This window comes from Camelus bactrianus, chromosome 3 (assembly GCF_048773025.1).
Source record: "Camelus bactrianus isolate YW-2024 breed Bactrian camel chromosome 3, ASM4877302v1, whole genome shotgun sequence".
NCBI classification, from domain to species: domain Eukaryota; kingdom Metazoa; phylum Chordata; class Mammalia; order Artiodactyla; family Camelidae; genus Camelus; species Camelus bactrianus.
In genome coordinates this window covers 62,687,450-62,708,850 of record NC_133541.1, presented here as the reverse complement: position 1 = coordinate 62,708,850, position 21,401 = coordinate 62,687,450, and the positions used below count along the sequence as shown (strand labels likewise).

Here is a 21,401-nt window from a genome sequence, read left to right as displayed (position 1 = left end):
TGGACCAGGTCATGTCCTCTCCATTTTGTATTATGGGAGTATTTTATACTTTCATAGCAGTTATCTGTTTGTAGCTTAAAATTTATTTGTGTGATCATATATAATGGTTCTCTTCCCTATCAGATGTTTAACTTCTTCAGGGCAGAAACTATATCTGATTTTGCCTATCCTTGTTTCCTCAGGGTCTACCATTGTGCTTGGCACCTAATTGGCACTAAGACATATCTATTAAATAATAAAGGAGAAAAGGGAGAAAGGACAGATGGGTTTATACATCTCTGCAGTCTTTGTCATAATCATTCTTCCTCTTCCATTTAAAGAATTCAGTCACCACCCAATAATCTCTGTCAAGTCATTAACCAGAGTAAATACGTAATTCTCATAGTCATGGCTCCAATCTAACACTTTTAATAAAATATTTGACACACTCAAAATAAGAAAGTCCTTGAATATTATTAATGCATAATTTTGGCTTTCAGGGGATCTATAATAAGCCATTCTAAATCATTACCTATAATCTTTCCATACTTCTACATCCTCCAGTCACAGAAGCAAAAGAAATAGAGACTTCACAATGGGTCCCGTCACAAGCCTCTGGCAGAATTTTTCACAAATTCTTTTAGAAGGTATGACTATTCTCTTTTTTTTTAAGTCTTTATAGGGAATTCTATAACTTCAATTAATGGCCCATTCAGGCAGCACTCTTCATCCTTAAAAACACTCATTAGGGACTATTTGCATTATAATAAGTGATTCAAGTAGACGTAGTTAGTCCACTTGAAAACTTGAGGTAAGAAGAAGCAAAAATTCTAAAGACACAAAAAAGAGACAAGTAGACAAAAACTAAACAAATCCTTGATGAAAGCTATGTGATTTACTCAGTTAATGAACTGCTGAGTGAATGATAAGTCACAGAGTTGTATATCATAGGGTGACATCACAGACCGGGTCTGGCAGAGGCTGACAATGTAAAGAGAAGTTATTTAAGAAGAGGATGAGCAAAGCAGACAAACCCAGGACTGACTGCAGCGTGAACTGGTGTGGAGGCTGGAAAACGTGCGCAGAACGTGGGGAGAACACGGCATGGACGTATGGGAGGACGCAGGGCTGAGGAGGAGGGAGTAGGACATGGGGAAGCAAAGGACAATGAGATAAACAATCTACTAAAAATGAGAGGTGAACAACCTCTGATTCCTGGTCAGCAGTGAAAGTGCCTGAAGGTGGCAGTGCCTAAAGGGTACAGTGCCTGAGAGAGAAAGCAGCAGCAGTAATGCAGGAAAACGGATGTGGGGCGTGAGGAGGGCTGTATCCCATGACTCAGTTGAGCCCCTGGGACATGCCCCACCAGGTGTGGTCCTTGGCTTTGCACAGGAAAGAATCCAAGAGCAAGCCACAGTTGAGTAAAGGTAGATTTATTTACAGAGATATATTGAAAGGCAAGAAAAAGGCCACAAGGTGTGGAGGTTGGATGGTCAGATTAGAGTAAAAGTAGGTACACACTCCACAGACAGAGCACAGGCTGTCTCCAAAGAGGGAGAGAGAGCGGGGCAGCCGTGAGGGGCAGTATTGCCAGTTTTTATGGGCTTGGTAGCTTCGTATGCTAATAAGTGGAAGGACCAGTCTAACTAGCCTAGGGAAGGGGCTGGGATTCCCAGGAAGTTGGCCATTTCCCACTGTGACCTTTTGTGGCTAGCCTTGGGACTGTCATGGGTGCCTGTGGGCATGTTATTCACTATGTTAATATGTTACAATGGGCGTATAATGAAGCTCAAGGTCTACTGCAAGTCAAATCTCCCACCATCTTGAGCCTCAAGGCCTACTGAGGGTTGAATATTTCGCCATTCTGGTGTTAACTGCTGTGTTATTCCTTAAATGGCTGTGCCCTGCCCTCTTCCTGTCTCAGGAGGACACCAAAGAGAAAAATGCAAGAATAGATTCCTGTATTCATGCCAAATCCTCTACCCTCCTCAACTGCATTTACTCTGTAGGTTTTTTTTTTTTATTGAAGTATAGTCAGTTTACAATGATGTGTCAATTTCTGGTGTACAGCACAATGTTTCAGTCATACATGAACATACATATATTTGTTTTCATATTCTTTTTCACCATAAGCTACTACAAGATATCGAATATATCAAACAAGTTTATACTGTATAGCATAGGAAACTATATTAGGTTTTTAATTTCTGTGAGTTCAACTACCCCCATGTGTCGACCTGTCCTCTTACTGATCTTCCGGTCTCAGCTCCTCACCTCTAACCACCCACTAGGGGATCTACATCACTTTGGCCTGGGCAGCTACAAACTGCACCCAGCACATTCTACACACTAAAGCCAGGTGGACGCATAAAACGCCTTTGATCATCACCGACCTTTGAAATGCCTTCAAGGATTTCTCCACCTCAGTAATGCTCAGAGCATAGTCCATGGATCTCTAAGAGTTCCTGAGACCCTTTTAGAGGGCCTGTGAGGGCAAAACTGTTTTCTTAACAATACTAAGATGTTGCCCAGTTCACTCACTCTCTGAGTGCACAGGGGGATTTCTCACAGGCCAGGTGACTGGTATTACTGCAATGGGCTCAATCAGAGATGCAGACATGGGGATCCAACTATCAAACCAGACGTCAAAGAGATTTGTAAAAACAAAAAAGCAACGCCACTCTTCCTACAAAGTTCTTGTTTTGGAAAATCTAGGGTTTTTTTTTTAATTAAAACACCTATTAATTATGTGCACAGGTGATGAGTTCACTGCTTCATTTTAAAATGAATTAATATATATCTTTTAAATTCCCCAGATTTAATTTCTAATATAATAAATATCAATAGATAGAATCCACACAAACAAAAAACTCTTTGAGGTTCTCAAATTTTTAAGAGGGTGAAAAGTTTCTAAGACCAAAAAGTTTGGGAACCACTGGACTACCCCTGGACACAGTTCAACCCAAGAGCCCAACACTCCAGACCTTCCCATACAGGCTCTGCCTAGGTTCCCAGTCCTGCCAGCACCACATTCCAAGTCCAAGCCTCTGTCCTCTCACTGCAGTCTGTTCATTGCACACTCAATGCCATAGACACTTCTGCCTTTCTCTTCTGCTCACACCTTCCCCCTTGTCCACAATATTTCCTACCAATCTCCCCAAGCATAGCTCAAGCTCCCCTCTGAGACCTCTTAACCACTCCAATTCTATCACTCACACAGCAAATGGTATTGCTACTCCACCTTGAATTATTATCTTAATACTTTTCTTGCCTCTCCAATCAGACATTAAACCTTTGAAGGCAAGGAATTCTTCATAACTTTAAACACCGACTTACATATAACGTCTAATTAATAAATGTTGTTCAATTCACGCTGAATTGCTGTGCCTCAGTTTAAAAGTGGGACTCTGATCCATCCAGACTTGTCTGCTGAGCCTCTCAGGATTGGCTTCTAAGTTTCTCTCGGCACCTCAACAGAAGACACTGATTATCAGTGCTCTGGGAGGCAGCCCCCAACCCCACCACGCCAACTGCCCTTGGCTTCTTCACCTTACTGCCACTAGCCTACCCAGTAATTTCTTACCAACACTGAAATAATCCTGCAGCCTCCAGATAGCATTAACCCCTTGGGGTCTCAGTAATAGACTTTGTTTCCAGAAACCATCAAGATTTAAAATACTGCTTATATTTCTGACATGTGGACCTAAAGTACAGAGGACCAAGAAAGGATTTCAGACTGTAGGAGGAGGCGGGGAGAGTGAAGGAGGACAGCAGCATTTTCACAATCACTTTCTGACTTTTAAAAAAATTCTCAGATGCAGATACTTGTTATCACCTTATAAACACCTTCATATTTAAATATATATTTGCAATGTCACACTTCATGTATTCCCTAGACAAAAGAAACGTATTACCTTTATTTAACTTTCACTAATATTTTCACCCGTATTTTAGTCACTCTGATTCTTCTCAAGCACAATGCCCATTTTAAAAGCATCTATCCTTTTGAAATTCTAGTATTTCCGGAAATACTATTATAAAGATCTTGATTTTACATCCTTATTAAAACACCCAGAATCTGGCAATGTGACAATACTGCTAATTCAATGAGATTACAATCTTAGATTTCCACTCTGCCTTTAGGATTTTTTATCAGTTTAAAAGCCCTTACCTATTCCTGAAGCTGGTGTGAAGGAGTGGATCTTATTAACAGCAGCAAAATCCAGGGATTGAAAATATCTGAAAGAAGCCTTTCCTATCTCCCAGATGAAAATTTCAATTGAATTCTGATCTCCTACAATAAGAGAATAAAAGTCAAATCTGAAGGCAAAAGTTACAGGGAAAAATGACAAAATTACACAGTAAAATTATAATTAAAATATTAAATTTAATTAAAAAACAAATTTAGTAGGACACTCCTCAAAATTCATTCAATTAAACAAAAATATGACTTACTAGGAAGCACTTCAAAAGTCTTTTTGCACTTACAACATGGAATACATACATGGTTAGCCACTAATCATGACCTGATACCAAACAGAGAATAGTAACAGGTATTTTCTTTTTAGGGATGTTGAAATTTTACCTATGAAAGTTCTACTAAACAGAAAAACGCATATTTGTTTTCAGAGAATACTTTTAAACTGTCTTATCAAAAGCTGCTTAGCGCTACTTCTTACCACCAGAGATCATCAATGACATTCCAAGTATAGTCATATAAAAAGTTACCTATTTGCACTCTGGGTGTAAGATCATCACAGATCTTTTACTTTACCCACCCATCCCCAACTTTATTTTAATATCTTTTAAGTAGTGGTTCAGAACACCTCAAGATTATGGACATAACATATAAAATGTTTTTCTTTTTTCCCAAAATCCATTTGTAGCCGACAGTCAATACTTAGGTCCATCAAGAAACATTCTAAGGATTAGCTGCAAAATTATTACAAGAGCATTTTCATATGAACAGACTATATAATGCAAAATAATTTTAATGATATGTATGCTTTGCAAGCACTGTATCTTCTCACCTAGAAAGATAGTTTTGGCAAAAATTAAGTAAATATCATCGCCTAAAGTCAAGGCTTCCACTTGTGTTGTCCCACTGATGGGCACTTCTTGAAAGTTGATAAACTCATTGCCAGACCACCTGAGTAACAGGGAGTTTGGCCCGGCATTTGCCTGGGTAACAGCTAAGAACAGAGCGCCTCCTCTGGTGAACAAGGCCATGCTCAGCACACCTCGGACGGGGAGCATCTGATGCAACACGAAGCTTCCTCCATTCCATCTGAAGACCTGCAGGGAAGGTTCAAATACAGAACCCTCAGGACTAGGGAGGAGCCAATATCAGATGTTTATCTTCCAGTTACAAAAATACTTTTGTCAATGAGAAAATACCAAAACTGACCCTCCCTCTCACCGCCCACTCCCTCTGCCAGTGTGTGCGTATATGTGTGTGGGCCTGAGTACACACACACAGACTGAGTGGAAGAGAAGTCATCTGGAAATAAATCAATTTCAAATATACATCTGGGCAGGGGTAGGTGACAGCAAGAGAAGAGGGAAGACAAAAATAAGACAGAATTAGTTTAAATACAAAAATTTTAGAACTGGATAAGAAATGCTGTATTCTAATGCTGTATTATCAATACACACTGCTCAAGCCATATAAAGAGAAACACCTAAACGTTTCAGTCCTGAAGGTGGCAATGCATACAAGGTTTCAGGTGAGTATTCGTGTATTTAAAACTAAAAATTTAAAAAACCCCAATCTGTCTGATTTCTTATGTAATCTGGTCAATTTCCCAAAGAATTATATTTATTCAGTCAGTAACTGGGAACCTTGCATGAGCCAGGCAGTTTGCTAGAAGTTACGGATAGAGTGCCTTTTCCCTTTATGGATCTTACTAACAGCTAGGAAAAGGTAAACAATAAACACACCAATAATTAAATAAATGCCTGATTATTACATTGAGACAAGTGCTCAAGATAACAGTTAGGATGGTATAACAGGGAATTATGAGTGTACTAGGGAAGTAAAGTTAGAAGGAACAACATGACAGTTTCTAAGGCAGAAGACGTGTATCATAATCTGAAGACTGGTCCAGCTAGAATGAAGTTGATGGCATCGGGGAACTGGGGGAACAAAGATAAACCTGGAGAGGTAAGACTACAAGGTACCTTTTGTTAAGGTGATCATGTAATTTACCACAGGGAACCTTGAGAGAGTGAAGGAGACAACCTTAGCAAGTGAGTCAAGACAACAGGCATAATCCAGTACTGTGCTGGGCCAATAAGAAGATAGGGTTATCCTATTTACAGTCCAAATTAAATAATTTGGAATCTATTCCAAACATAATTAGAAATCACTGAATAATTTTCAAATAAGGAACAGCAATGAATTAATAAGGGACAACAATGAATTAATATTTTTAAAAGATTGCTCCAGTTCCTTGATGGAACATGGATCTGAAGATGTCAGAGAAGTTCAGAGACCAAACAGAAGGTACTCTGCTAGTGCGGTGGGAAGTACTGGAGACCCAGATTAGGGAGGAAGAAGGAGAGGTGAAAAGAAACATCTGTACTCAAAGCAGCATCAGGAGACAGAATGAGAAACACTTAATAATAAATTAGATGTGAATGAGTAACAAAGAAAAATCAAGAAAGTTGTAACCCAGCATTCTATCTTGAGCAATTGCATTTATAAGGCTGCTATTTCCCGAGATGAAAGCAAACACCTGAAACAAGTGTCACAGGGACAATTTCAAGTTTAGTTTGGGATATGTTAAATCTTAGATACCTAAGAGATATCTAAGTGGATATGCCAAGAGACATTCTATTTTATGAAGCCTAGAATACAGAGGAAAGGTAAATCTGGAAAACATCCTATAGCTGATACTTAAAGCCACACGACTGATAAAATACTCAGTGAGTGAAGAGAAAGAAAAAAAAATTTTGAACCAAAACTGAACCTGAAAAAGTCCAAGGTATCTAAGTTCAGAAAAGGGAGAAGGAAGTGGCAAAGGAGACTGAGAAGGATGACACAGAGAGACAGAATGAAAACCTGTGTGGTATCTCGATGATCAAGAGAAGAGACGGTTTAAATCTGAGGATGAGGCAAGTGTCAAGTGCTGATGGGAAGTAACGTAAAATAATGACAGAAAAACACCCACTATATTCGCCAGCCGTCATCAGTGACTGTGAGGAAGTTTACAAAGCAAGCAGAAAATTCTTTCAAGATTCTGACTACAGAGGGGAGAAAGAAATGAAACAGCAAGCCAAGGGGGATGAGATCAGGAGAGAAATTACTTTTTAAGCCTGGAGAGGCCGCATTTACACTGACTGCAATAACCTGACCGAGAAAGAGGTGCTGGGAACGCCAGCATGAGACAGAGTAACTAACCCTTATGAGGACGAGAGGGGCACCTATGTGAAGAGCCTGGCTTTCACATGAGAAACATTTCCTCCTGCACAACAGGCGGGAGGAGTAAGACTGGGTTTTGAGAGGGTTTCTGAATTTGGTGTTGGGAAGATGAGGAAGCTCCTTTCTGGTAGTTTTCAACAAAGTCACGAGCTGACAGTGAAGAGATGAGAAGCAGGTATGGGAGTCTGAGGAATGACAAAAATTATCAAATAAATATCATTAGGATAGTGAGATACAGTTTACTAGAGAAACATGGGATTTCCAGGGTGATGCTGAGTGCCCTTTTGGCAATGCTAAGCATGAATTATCAGTGATTCCATCTATCCTGTTGTGTGATTTTTCTCCACAATGTTTTCTAATGCAATTAAATTCTAAAATTAAAAGTTCATGCTTATTATTACACTTGCTCTGGCTCTTGAAGACAATATAATATTCATAACTTCTATCATTTAAAAACTGACTGTGACTAACCAATATCTATATTCTTCTTTACTACTTTACCACAATCAAATGATGGTTTTCTTTTACACTAAACCTACAGACTACATCTTTGATGTGTTTCAATTGTGATACCAAAAAGAAAAAAAATTCATTTTAAAAGAATCAAACCTGAGTTAATTCAGAATCATCTCTTTGACTCGCAACAATTAAATAATCTTGACTGTCTGAAGTAAAATACCTTACTTGAGAACTTTGTGAAATAATGATCGTTTGTACCTGCAAGGAAGACAGAACAGTGGGAATAAAAATTTAAAGGAAAATTTAACTAAGAAAGGCTCTAAATACAGTAACAGTATAAGTAAATATTTGAAGTTCAAAACTTGAAAACTCCTTCTGATCCCTAGCTATGCCTATTGAGGTGTCGTTCCAAAACAGACAAAAATATCCCTGGACTAAGACACTCTGCCAAAATGTGTATCAACCTGTTTTTAAGCCCTTTTAGCCCTTTTCACATTAACAGAGAATGTACACTATCTTGTATTCAGATCAATCTCACGAATCTGATTTGTCTTTAAATTAAGCAATCTACAAAGTAAGTGAAGTTTGTTTTTTTTTTTTACCAGGAATAATCTGAATCCAGATGTGAGTGTATACACACTATTAACAGAAGGCTTTTCTTCATTTCTTTCTTCATGAGTAATCACAAAGTAGGGAGAAAGACCAATATTAAAGGCCTCACAGGTTTTAGGATTTTCTATACTTAAATCCTAGGAAACAAGGAATAACAGTAATTCATGAGGCATCCAAAATCCACATGTGTGTTTTAGTTTGTGTACTGTAAAACAGGTCATGTTTACCTCAAGTGGAACAAAAATCCCCTGCCATCGGTAAACAGTAGAAGACAATTTTCTTAACATTACACCATAAACTGAATCTTCCAAAGTCAGGAAACACCAGCTAGAAGCAGATGAATCCAAGAAACTTTGAAATACAGAAAACACGACATCCATTCCCCCTGGAAAAGATAAATCATGATTTGCTTGTGTAAAATCCTCTCCAAACTTCACCTATTCTAAGTTTGTTGTTTAAACACTGAAATTAAGTGAGTTTGTTACTACAAATAAAGATGCTTCCATGATCTATGTGCATGTGTGTATGAGAAAGACAGAGAAGAGACAAATTAGAGAACTTCAAAACAGTAACTAAAAATATCAATTTAAAAAGACAAGAAAAATGGTTAATACCCTGCTCTAAACTCACAAAGACTTTTCCAGAGTATATTTATAAATAAATAGCAAATGTGTATCTTACAGGAAAATATGTTCAGAATGGTTTTTATCAGCTTTGAAAATATAACTGAGAAATTTTAAAATACATATAAAGATGACAAAAATATAACTGAGAAATTTAAAAATAATAAATATCTTTTATGGAAACATGTTAAATGTTAGCTTTTAAAAACTTAAACACTATTCATTTGAAATTATCCCCATCCAATGATTTCTAGCTTTACATGTTATATATTTTATGAATGCCAAAGCAGACTCATCTCCTACAAATGGCTTTCAAGTATTATCACCTGCTATAACAGGTACATGTCCTAAAATTCTGTACAATTAAATGGAGACAAAAAAAAAACTCTATCTAATAAAGAACACCTTTTAAAAATCTTCTATATTCTATTATATGACAGTTTCCCATAGAAAGTTCTTTTTCAACTTCAGTGGTGTGAACATGATGCAACAAGAACAAACGCCACACTTGAAACCTAGGGTCTTTGTAAATTACTGATCGTTTTTAGATTACCACTTCAGAAAGTCATAATGTCTATGCCTTTTATGTGCTATCCATTAGTGATTTTCTTTCCCAGAAACCCATTATTCTAAATTCCTGCTTTGCCACCTTTTAAAGGTACATCACAGCTTTTGCATTAAGAGTCTGAATGTTTTCCAGTGAAGTCCTGACCATATGGTCAAATCCTTCCCTACTCTAATTCAGGAAGACGGTGAATGAAGAACAAACAACGCCTGCTGACATTTAAGAATCTCTTAAATGTCATATACTTTCACAAGCATTTCCACAAAATACATGCAGAGTCCAAACTCTAATGAGATAACTCCAAATTAGAAACCATAATCTTTCCTTTTTGCATTCCATCTTTTCCTGCCTTCCAGGCAATTGTACCATTATTAATTAACCCTCTTTCTCTTCTACATATTCCATCCTTCTCTATCTACTAGGCCTTTTCCATCAGCATTTACATGTGCTTAGGCCTCTCCAAACTAAACAAATAAACAAAAAATCCTGAATCCTACACTCCATCACTACTCTTGCTAGGTCCTACCTTCTCAGCCAAACTTCTTGAACTAGTGGCCTATATTTGAGGTCTCCATTTCCTCGCCTCCATTCAAAATGTTATTCGGCTAGCATCCATCTATACAAATAGCTCTTGCCATTTTATGTCTACTGTATTGCTAATTACAACAGTTATTTTTTTTTCAGTTCTCCTGTTACTGGATTTTTCACCAGCAGCTGACACAATTTACCTCCTTTCTTTTTAAAATGCTCTTCTGCTGCTGCCTGTAATCCCACCTTTCCCTGAGTTTCTCACCAGATCTTCTAAGTCTCCTTCTCCTCTCCCTAGCCATTCAATTTGAGGCTTCTCAGAGCTCAGTCTGGGCCCTCTTCCCTTCTCTATCTTCAGTCTCACTTTCCAAGTGTTTGCATCAATTTCTGTGACTTTAAAATCCATGTGCACGCTAAAGGTTCCCAAATTTCTCTCTTCAGCAGAGATCTTTTTGAGCCTAGACAGACTCATAGACATGAAAAATAAACTTATGGTTACCAGGGGAAGAAGGGGATGGGAGGGGATAAACTAGGGATTCGAGATCTGCAGATACTAACCACTATATATATGTGTATATATGTGTGTTTGTGTGTGTAGCACAGGGAACTATATTTAATAACTTGTAGTAATCTATAATGAAAAAGAATATGAAAATGAATATAGGTATATACATGTATGACTGAACTATTATGCTGTACACCAGAAATTGACACAACATTGTAAACTAACTGTATTTCAATTTAAAAAAGTTATTAACTCAAATGCAAATAGTTTACTCCCCTCACCAAAATAACACCTCATTCCCATTCAGTACTCCCTTTCTTACTGAATGGCATGACTCTCCATCCAACTGCACAAGCCAGAAACCTAGGAGACATCTCAGGTAACTTCTTCACATCCAATCCATCACCCAGTCCAAGTTACCATCATTTGTTGCCCTTTTGTTTGTCTCCTTTATCCTCTCATTTCTCCTGTGCCGAACTGTTCTTTATATGGTACCAAGAATGATATCTTCAAAATGTAAATATGATCACACCACCCACATATATATACATGGTAATCTTCCCTCATACTTGGCCTACTCAGAGACTTTCCATAACCCTAGAATAAAGTCTAATGCATGTGACATATTCAAGTTCTTCAATGATCTGGTCTTACCTCGCTCTCCAAACTCAACATGCCCCTTTATTTCTAAACCCATTGTCTATTCTTCAGTTCTTCACTTATGCTTTTTTGTGCTTCTAGACTTCTGCTTTGATAGCTTTCCACGTTCTCCTCCATGTTCCTCCAATCAGGTCCTTGCAAAATCCCTACTCATCATTCAGTTTCAGTTCAAACATGAATACCCTGGTAAGCATTCCCTTATGGTCTCACCACTCCTAGTTCACCTTTAAAACATTATACTTCAAACTACACACTGATTTTTACTTATTTGATTTATTTCCATCTCCTCCTAAATTCTAAATTCCATGAGATCAGTATCATGCCTGGCACAGGACAGGCATTCAATAAATATTTATGAATGCAATAAAAGAACTACATATCTGTTCTACATTTTCAACAGATCTGTAAGATACAATTCATGGAGGAAATGTAAATTTTATACATGTAATCTTTCTTGGTTGTAGAATTTTGCTGTTATAAGAAACTAAACATACTCATGCCAAAGGCTGTTTCAGAAACTGTCTCCCACTCCACAGTCACGGCTAAATCAATGCCATTAGTACGTGACACATTTAAATACACAGTCCTGTTGGCTTCTTCAGTGTCTACAGAGGTGGCTCTAAAAGAAACAAATGGTTGCAGAAAACAGAAAAAGAATATAATTTCTACATATTAAATATATATTAAATATATATATATATATATATAGCATTGCTAGTATATGTATAGTACATTTTTAAATTTACACAAGTCTAGATGAGAACCATCTACAAATTTTATGCAGGAACAAGACTTGACTCCAGAGCTCAAAAATACTCATTTATAAAGATTTTAAAAAGCACTATGATCTGATACTATGACTGTAGAGAATACCGAGTCAGAAATTCAGTAAATTCACATTACATATTCTAAAATAAATAAAGCTTTGTCATTCCTAAGTTTCCTCTCACATAAACTAAATACATTTTAGAGGGAAAAATGAATCAGGAAATTCTTGACATATTAATAAAACTAGATCTATCGGAATATTTCTGAGATATTAAAAAATAAATATTTGTCAGTTTCCACAAGGAATTTTAAAACTACAATCATGTTAATATATGTTTGAAGAGTCAGTCATTTGGTTTGAGCAGCTAAATATAATTTACATTATTCCTTACTTTTTAATATTAAAAACATAAAATAGTGCTTTCACCTGAAAGGGTAGATTCTGAGAATGTAAGAATTCTAGCGACAGCATACACAGGACAAGCTTAGGTTTCTGATGCTCCCTGTTACGGAAGGGCAAATGGCCTCTCTGGATCTATCTGCCAGAGCTCGTTTTAAAAGTCCCCATTACAATCGTCAGAGATCAATTTGCTTTTGCATTGTCTTCATGTCAAAAGGTATTTCCTACTTAGCTTCAGCAGTGATAATTTCTTTCTGAACAAACCATACCTATTTGCAAGTGCAGAGATGCTGAACAGCCCCAAAGGGGCCTGGTTTTGCAAAACTGTGATCAGTGTCTGAACACGCGCCCCTAGTCTAGCACCACCAGTCGGATTAAACAAGGTGCAGACAAAATGCTCATCCATCTCTGGTTCCGTGTCCAATATGGCAGATATATGCAGGGCCTGAAAACACAATCAAAAGATAAAGTTACTAGAATACAGTATTTTTGCAACACACATATAGAGTAATGTGCTAAACATTTCTGACAACAAAAAACATCGTGTTTGGAAAACATCACCTCTTTTTTATGTTAATACTGGTCCTTATAATGTAATAGTTACAACTGTTTCAAGTTACAACTTTCAAGATCTTCAACACTGTGACATACTCCACTGAAATGTCTAAAAATAAGTATTTATGTCATTTGAAGATATCACTGAGACTGAAAAATTAAATTTAGGTCTTCAATTTTGCTACTTCTTTATCCTGCCCTAGCTACATAACTGCACTAGTCTCATTCTAACCTAAGATTCACTCTTAAAAAACAGTTATACCATAGCAGGCACAAATTAGTAACAACCCAATGGATAAATAGTAACCTATTCAATGAAATGCTACTGAGCAATAAAAAAGAACCAACTACTCATATGTGTAACCAAAAATGACGCTGACCAAAAGAAGTCAGACACAAAAAGAATCCATACTGTAGGATTCTATTTATAAAAAGCTCAAGAATCAGCAAAATGAGGCTTCAGTGAGAGAAACCAGAAAGCCCTTTCCTCTGGGAAGGGCAAAGGACAAGAAAGAAACCTCCGTGTGATGGTAATGTTTCATATATTAATCTGAGTGGCTGTTACACTGGTGTATACATATTTTTTAAGTCACTGGACAATGCACTTAACTTTTTGTATTTTACTTTTTTATACCTCAAAATAAAAACATGTGGGAAAAAGACAGTTATGTAGGTGAGAGAAAAATCTATTTAATCCAAATTTGCTCTAATATTTAATTTGCATAATAAACAGAAAAGTTTTTAAGCACCTTTGAAAAAGAGTCTTTTAAGGAAAAAAAGCCACAATAAATTATAATAATAAACTAAAAATATACAAAAAGTTGAATAAATGAAATAAAATTCAAAACATTTTTAAAAGGCATGTGAATGTAAAGCAATAGCAAATTCATAAAATACTTCAAATCTGAATTCTTTTTATCTGTATCAAGATACGTGTTCTTGAACAAATCAATTAAGGGTTCTGAACTTCAAAAAACATGAATAAATTGGACAAATGAACATGAATTTTAAAACGTACTAAAGTTTACACAAACTGATCATAAACAAACTTATTTAATTATTAGATGGACTATTTTTAAATAAAAGAATTTAAAATTTTTTCAAACTTTAAGTTTAAAATTTTAAAATTACTATACTTTATATATCTGGCTTGAAAAATATCTTAAGCTAATGCAATTAGCTATTTTAAATTTAAACTGTGTTTTAAAAATAAATTTTAGTAGCAGAAACAAATTAATATACAGAAAAAAGAAGTTTCAGAAGGTAAACTTCTGCAAGTATAATTCATATTTATGATTAACCCAAATCTAGCATTTTTCCTCCAATTACCTATTCCTGTTCAAACAGGATACTTGCTTATCAAACAAGCAGTGTGAAGGAAACAGTTATATTTTCTTTCAGGAAAATGTGGCAAAAGAATGGCTACGGTTTAACAACTGCAATGAATGGTTTGGAGCTTCTTGTAAGTTTATGATTTACAGACAATATACTGTGAAGTATGCCATTTGAATATACTTAACATTTAAAACTGCAACATGCACATTTTCTTTATCATTTGCTCATTCCACTATCCTGTTAATGGAGCAAATTTCTCCAGCTGCCTGTTATGCAAACAAGACAGCACTACAGCACTTTCACACAGTAATCTAATCATACCTTAACCTACCACTTAAGATGCGATTTTTCTTTCAAGGATCTAGGGTGCTCCTCCAAGAGAAATTCATTTTGTAAATATTAATCATTCATTCTTATTAAAGGTTCATACTGTACCTTGAAAGGAACACCTTCTTCTAAAACAATGTAGCCTTTGGAAGGAGTCAGATCTTTAGACTCCACTAAAGAATTCACTTCTGTCACAACAAACTGAACTGTAACAGTTCCAAAGAGTCCTTGTGCAGGTTCCCGAACAATGTACAGCATCGCAACACTCTCCTGTATGTAGAGAGCTGTTGGTTCTCGTACGAAAAAGTGCTCACTGTTGTTAAATGACAGGACTCCAGGGCCATCATCATTAGCAAGGACAGTAATTAAGGCTGTCAAAATAAAAATATTAAAACAATAAATGAAAACAGAATGGGTTATAAGTAGTGGGGAACATGTGGATGTTTCATTGTAAACTAGGCCAACTCTCTTCTAGATCATCTGAAAAACAAGAGAAATTTTAAAAGGCATTTAATGGAATTCCATATTCACTGATGCTATAAATAAAAATAGTAACCTTGAAATAAAAGGCAGCTTCCTCAACCTGGTGAAGTGTTATCTCTCAGAGGCCAACAGCGAATACCAAACTTAACACTGAAACATTAGAAGGGTTGCCACTAAAAACAGAACAAAACAAAGTCTGTCATCATGCTATTATTACTCAGCATTGTCCTGGAGCTAACAGCCAGGTAACAAGTGTAAAAGCAACAAAAAGAAAGAGTCAGCACCGTCATTATTTTCTAGACACCATGGCTGCCTTCTTAGAAAAGGCAAGAGAAAAAAATCATCAGAACTATTATATAGTAAGAGTTCAAAACATAGGCCGGGTAACCTTCAGAAATCAAGGGCTTTCTATTTTTTACTACCACTAATAATAATGTTAAGAATAACAACTGAAACAACTAAGACTGTTGAGAACTTACAAACTGCTTAACCTGTATGAGCTCATTTAATTCTCACTCTAACCCTACGGGGCTGACTCTATTATTATTCTCATTTCACAGAACCGATGACTGAAGCACAGATGGGCCAATCTGTGGAAGCTCACAAGTTAGGACCTGGCAGGCCTGGTGCTCAACACTAGGAATTCTGCTTCAGGGCATGCTTTCTGAAAGATTATTATAATACCTCTATATACCAGGTATAACTATATAAAATATAATAGAAAAGGGACCTCGTTCATAATAGCAACAATACCTAGGAATCAAAGTAAAAAAATAAGACTTATAAAAATTATAAAACATTCATGTGTGACTGTGGCAGATGCTGTCAGAGCCTCGCCCAAAACCCTCAGCTCGCTCCTGAGTCACTTTCAGCAGCTGTTTGCCCACTGGTTTCTGTCTGCCCCAGAAGAGCATTAATTCAAGCAAGAATCAGGCCAGAAAGCCAGAGACTACACACCCACGACTGATCCTCAAAAAATGAGGAATAGGAATTGATGGCTGAATATCCCAGCTTCCTTCCTTCTCAGTAGGACAGCTCTGAGCTTTATTCAACTCAGTGTCTAAGAAGGATCCCAGAAAGACTGAGCCCCAGTTGCCCACAGCAGTACCATTCACTGATGGTACATCTCCTATCAGTTTTCCTCTCTCTGTCTCATGTCTTTGATTCTCATTATGTCTCCAGAGATCACCTCCCACATAAACTACTTCCATCCAAATTCTTGTCTAAGGGTTTGCTCTTGAGGGAATGAATACAAAGTAAGGCAATGATCTAAAAGAAGATGACAATTAATGAAGAGGTATACATATTTATAAACAGAAAAACAGTACTATAACAATGTTGAGTCCATCCAAATTAATCTAAAATTTCAAACTCAATCAAAATAGTTTTTTTTAATGAACTCAATTTTTGACTCTAAAGTTCATATGGAAGAGACCATTTGAAATGAGATGATTTAGAGTCAGAAAAATAGAAAGCATTCGGCCTGAAAAATAACAAAATGTACTTTAAAGCTATGGCAAATAAAACACTATTTTATTATAGCACATGAACAGGCAAACAGAGAAGAAAAGAGCCAAGGAAAAACAGATAGACAGACAGAAGGATAGATAGACAGACAGACAGACACACAGACAAATGGACAGACATAAAAATAAATTTTACACTGAAAATCAACACCAAATGAATGTCCCATCTCTATATGATAACAGAATATTGATTTTACATTTCAGAAGAAAAATAAAGTATCCTTATCTCACTTACTACCAGTGAATACATCCGTGGTATGCTAAATAATTAAATGTAAACAAAAAGTATGAAAATATTAGAAAAAATAGTAAAATATTTTATAGCTTTTCGGTGGGAAAGATCTAAATAAACAGAATTTGAAAGTATATCCAAAAATACTTGATATTTTAACTATTTTATAACAAAAGAGACCATATTAAACTTAAACAATAAATGAGAGAGTAGGAGAATATATATAACACAACATGCATTATGTACATGTGTTAAATACAGCATATTTAACACAAGAAAAAGACTGACTTCAGAATATATTAAGTATTCCTATAAACCAATAAAGGCATAAACCACAGAAAAGCACATTCAGATATATAAAAACCTAATCACACAAATTAAACAAACAAACAAACAAGCGAATAACCAGTATTAAACTCACTAATGAACAAGGAAATAAAGGAAAAAAATACACAGTATAATCACCTATTTCCTATTCATTAGAATAGGGATTTTTTTTTTTTTTAATGTTAAGGACCAAAGAAATTCCTGGTGTAGACAAGGATAAACAATTTTATACAGACACTTTGGAGTGCAGGTAACATAGAGGGCAGCTGATGTCCTTCCCACTAAACACCCATGGTACTCAACAGATAGAATCTTAACTGCCCATACATCCAAAGATTTGTACACAAGGATATTTACTCGAAACTTATGGAAGTTTGGAAATAGTATAAAGGTCAATTCGTGGGGCCTAGTTTAAGAAATTACTTAGTATCAAAGCACTTAATGTTTTGAAGATTTTTTTAATATTTAAAAATAGAAAATTACAACTGTAAAGTAACCTTGACAGAGCCCACAACATATTATTTCTTGCTACTCATACTAGTGGGCACGTAACCTACATAATTCCAATCAGAATTATATTAGGACTTTGCAGGAATGCTTGATTTTGAATACTCTCTCTTTTTTTGTTACACGGGATGTAGAAGAATGATGCTGACAACCATCAGTACAAGTAATGTTAGCCTTGGAATGAGGCCAATACTCCGAAAGGCAAGGAGAAGAGACAGAAAACAACAGTGTCTCTGGTGGCATGCTAAGTTCTGGTCCCACCTCATCTAAAGCTACATGTCTCTCGACTCCCAGATTAAATGAGCCAATAAACTGTCTCCATTTAAGTCAGTTTTAATTGGGTTTTCTGTTGTTTCCATACGGAAGACTCTTAACCAATGCAGTGTCCATTTCTACAACCCTTTACATACAAACCTATTATGTTCCCCAACAATGAGAAGAGTTTATTTTCAACATCCTCTTTGAATTTGAAACAATGGCCACAGCCTCAAGAAAAAGTTCTGGCAACTTAGAAATAGCACTTAACTTTATCAGTATGACAATAAAAGTAAAAACCAGTTCTTGGGTTACTCACAATTCTTTCTTTTTTTTTTTTTTTAACACACATCAGATTTTTTTCACAAACAGGTCAATAATTCAGGAATACAAAGGTAAATTAAAGGAATGTCAAAAAAGTCTCAGCCAATAGCTAAAACAAGGGGCTGAAGAGTCAGTCAACATTCAGTCTTTTAAATCCACCTACCTATCACCACAGGGAATTGAATTAAGTGGCTTTTTTAGAGCTGTTTCAATCTTAACGTTCAGTACTTCTACGAGGTTTCCTCCTCTGTCTCTCTTTTTTTTAACCTTCTCTAAGCAGTGAGCATGATATCTAACAAGCAGCGACCTTGGATGACTTTTCCTAACAATGTCAAACTGCTCCAACCAAAGAATTCTGGCTCCCACCATCTGTCTGAAGTATCAATACACTTCAACTTTATGTGGAAACACTACAGCAGTTAGATGACACTGAAATTGCTAACTTGTCATTCCTTCTGCCACTAAACAGAAAATCAGAGCAGAATTCAAATTCCAAAGGGGAGACATTTACAAATTAAATAAAATGTACAATAATTGCAGAAATCACTTAATAATATTTTTGCTACCAACCTACTTTTTTCATTTTTACATACACGCACACACACAAAACATACAGGCTAGAAGCACTGTTACGCTGACATGAAATTCTAAAATGATTAACTTAAAATATTTTTCACTCTGAGCACAGAAATCCATTTAAGTCTCTCTAAACCCTCTACAACTGCCTCCATATTACAAAAACAGCAGAAATGAAGGAGTGAGAGGGAGCTGTGTATACGAAATGATCAATTACCTAGTATATTTTCCCCCAGCTCCAGCCCAGGAGAAGGATTTGTTAAAATCAGCTGAAATGTTTCATCTCCTTCTGGAATGTCATCATCAAGAATCATGATGTCAACATTTTTATACCCTTCTCCATCAGCAAAATGTAGAATCTGGTCAAAAAAGTAAAGTAGACAGTATTATATTTAAATACACTCTGAGTCGTTAGAAAATGCTTGGAAACAAATACAATGTAGTTGTGAATATGAAATAAGCTGTCTATAGGGATTTTTTCCTTATTTTTTCACATGATCTCTTTTTATTTAAATTGACAATATTAAGTTTAAACAGTAAAAGTTCTACAGGAAGAAAAGTAAACATTTGACTAAGCAGTAAAGGACATGAAGAGACAAAATAAAAAGCATTTTCAAATAATAAAGGTGTTTCCCTAAATTAAAACAAAGAAATGAAAGAGTTAACATTTTCAAGAAGCATAAGAAATACTCTGGGAAGGTCATCTAATGATATAAATTCTTTAACACAATAATCTATGTTCTCCACTATCAAATATTGCAATAAAATGGTGAATGAATGAAACGAAATACAGAATAATCTTTAGGACAGTACTAAAAATGCAATTTATATATTTTATTAAAATAGTGAAGAGAGCTATTCCACTTGAAAATCTTTGCTCTAATTTACTGTGGACTATTACAGTAGTTAATTATATTTACACTAATTTATTTACAGAACCTAAATCACTATAATTCTCAATGAATTCACCATTGGGGTAAAGATGTAATCCAGCCCCAGCTGTGCTTCCAAATTCTGGGCATACACAAACAGGGAAACGTGGCCAAGAGCCCCTTTGCTCCTCTGGGCTACCAGTGTTAAACTTTCTTGGGTTTCATTTACTTCAAACCTATAATAAAGAGAATACATCATTTTTCCTTATAAGTATTTATTCAGTAGACAGTGAAGCATCTAAACCCCTAAAAAAGGGCAGTCACGCAGCCCTGGGTTTACCTGCTGTGCTGCCACTGGATCATGCCTCGAGCACCATCATTGGCATCAATAATAATCTGTGCCGTCAAGCCCTCTGAATCTGAGGAAATGTGGAAACATACTTTAAAATAAGTGTAAATGATTAATGGAGAACTATTTGATTCAGAATTTTAAAGCCTACCCCTTTGGTATTATATAATTCCTAATACAGAGGTACTGTCGATGTTATTCAAAAGATGTTTAAGAAAATAAGACATAAATACTTATAACACTCAAATGAAAAACTTTTTGCTAACAAGAACCACTGACTAATAGAAATCTATACTGAACCGAGAACAGTATAAAACAAGCAACTAAGGTTATGGTTTTATTTCTGTTATTTCAACCCATTTCAAGAGGAGAGGAAAACGGGGATGGTCACAAAGAGTAGAAAGAGAAGACAAAAGAAAGAGGGAGATAAAGGCAGGAGGTACTGCAGAGAAAAACAGGTGTGAAAAAGAGACAGGGATACAAACAGAAGCTGAGAAAAGTGGGAAAGATGGGGGAAGGTTAGGTGGGATAAAAACTAAGATTAAATTTCTCTTTTCCCTTTTTATTTTGTATTCTGTCCATCACACTCAGTATGTTACCAATATTCATTATTCAGTCTTGAAATAGTAACTAAGCCTGTTAATGTTTTGTTCTTTTTTTTTAGTATGTTTGTCTTTTTTTCTTTTTAAATTCAGTGGCTCTACTGTACTCTACGATACTCATGACAGCTGCCTGGGCGAAGAAGGGGTGAGGAGAGTATAATTCTCTCTGAGTGAAAAGACCAACATTGACTAGGAAGGAATGTAAAATCAGTATCTGTACCCATCAAACCAGAGGCTACACCATTTCCTAGCTGTGTGACTTCAGCATGTTACTTAGCATCTCTTAGCCTCAGCTCCTGCATCTGTAAAATGGGAAAATGTAAGGAATACTGGTACCAGTATACAAAGCACCTGAAACAGGGGCATTAGACAGCACTTACCAATGGCTAAACTATTCAAATTACCTCTAATATGAGCATCGGGAAATATGATGTACTCTGTTAGTTTTCTTAGTATGAACAATAATTACCTTGTAACAACTGCTTGATGTAAACAGCTTAGTCATTAGAGTCATATATTTCTTTTGCAAAAGAACTGAAACTTTCCTAATAATAATAATAATGATAATAATAATAATAATAATAATAATAATAATAATAATAATAATAA

At 35.9% G+C, this 21,401-nt stretch overlaps 1 protein-coding gene across 1 annotated transcript in view; it reads right to left on the bottom strand.

The window, feature by feature from the left end:
* The window catches only part of ADGRV1 (adhesion G protein-coupled receptor V1), a 471,474-nt gene that overhangs the window by 325,200 nt on the left and 124,873 nt on the right, over positions 1–21,401 (bottom strand). The window contains exons 40-50 of the mRNA XM_074360351.1: positions 20,182–20,260; positions 19,939–20,077; positions 19,187–19,328; positions 14,848–15,110; positions 12,792–12,967; positions 11,849–11,973; positions 8,701–8,858; positions 8,464–8,610; positions 8,012–8,119; positions 5,010–5,274; positions 4,151–4,273 (exon numbers count right to left, since the gene is read on the bottom strand). Of these exons, the coding sequence (XP_074216452.1) occupies positions 4,151–4,273; positions 5,010–5,274; positions 8,012–8,119; positions 8,464–8,610; positions 8,701–8,858; positions 11,849–11,973; positions 12,792–12,967; positions 14,848–15,110; positions 19,187–19,328; positions 19,939–20,077; positions 20,182–20,260 (1,725 nt within the window). The remainder of the gene's footprint in view (positions 1–4,150; positions 4,274–5,009; positions 5,275–8,011; positions 8,120–8,463; positions 8,611–8,700; positions 8,859–11,848; positions 11,974–12,791; positions 12,968–14,847; positions 15,111–19,186; positions 19,329–19,938; positions 20,078–20,181; positions 20,261–21,401) is intronic.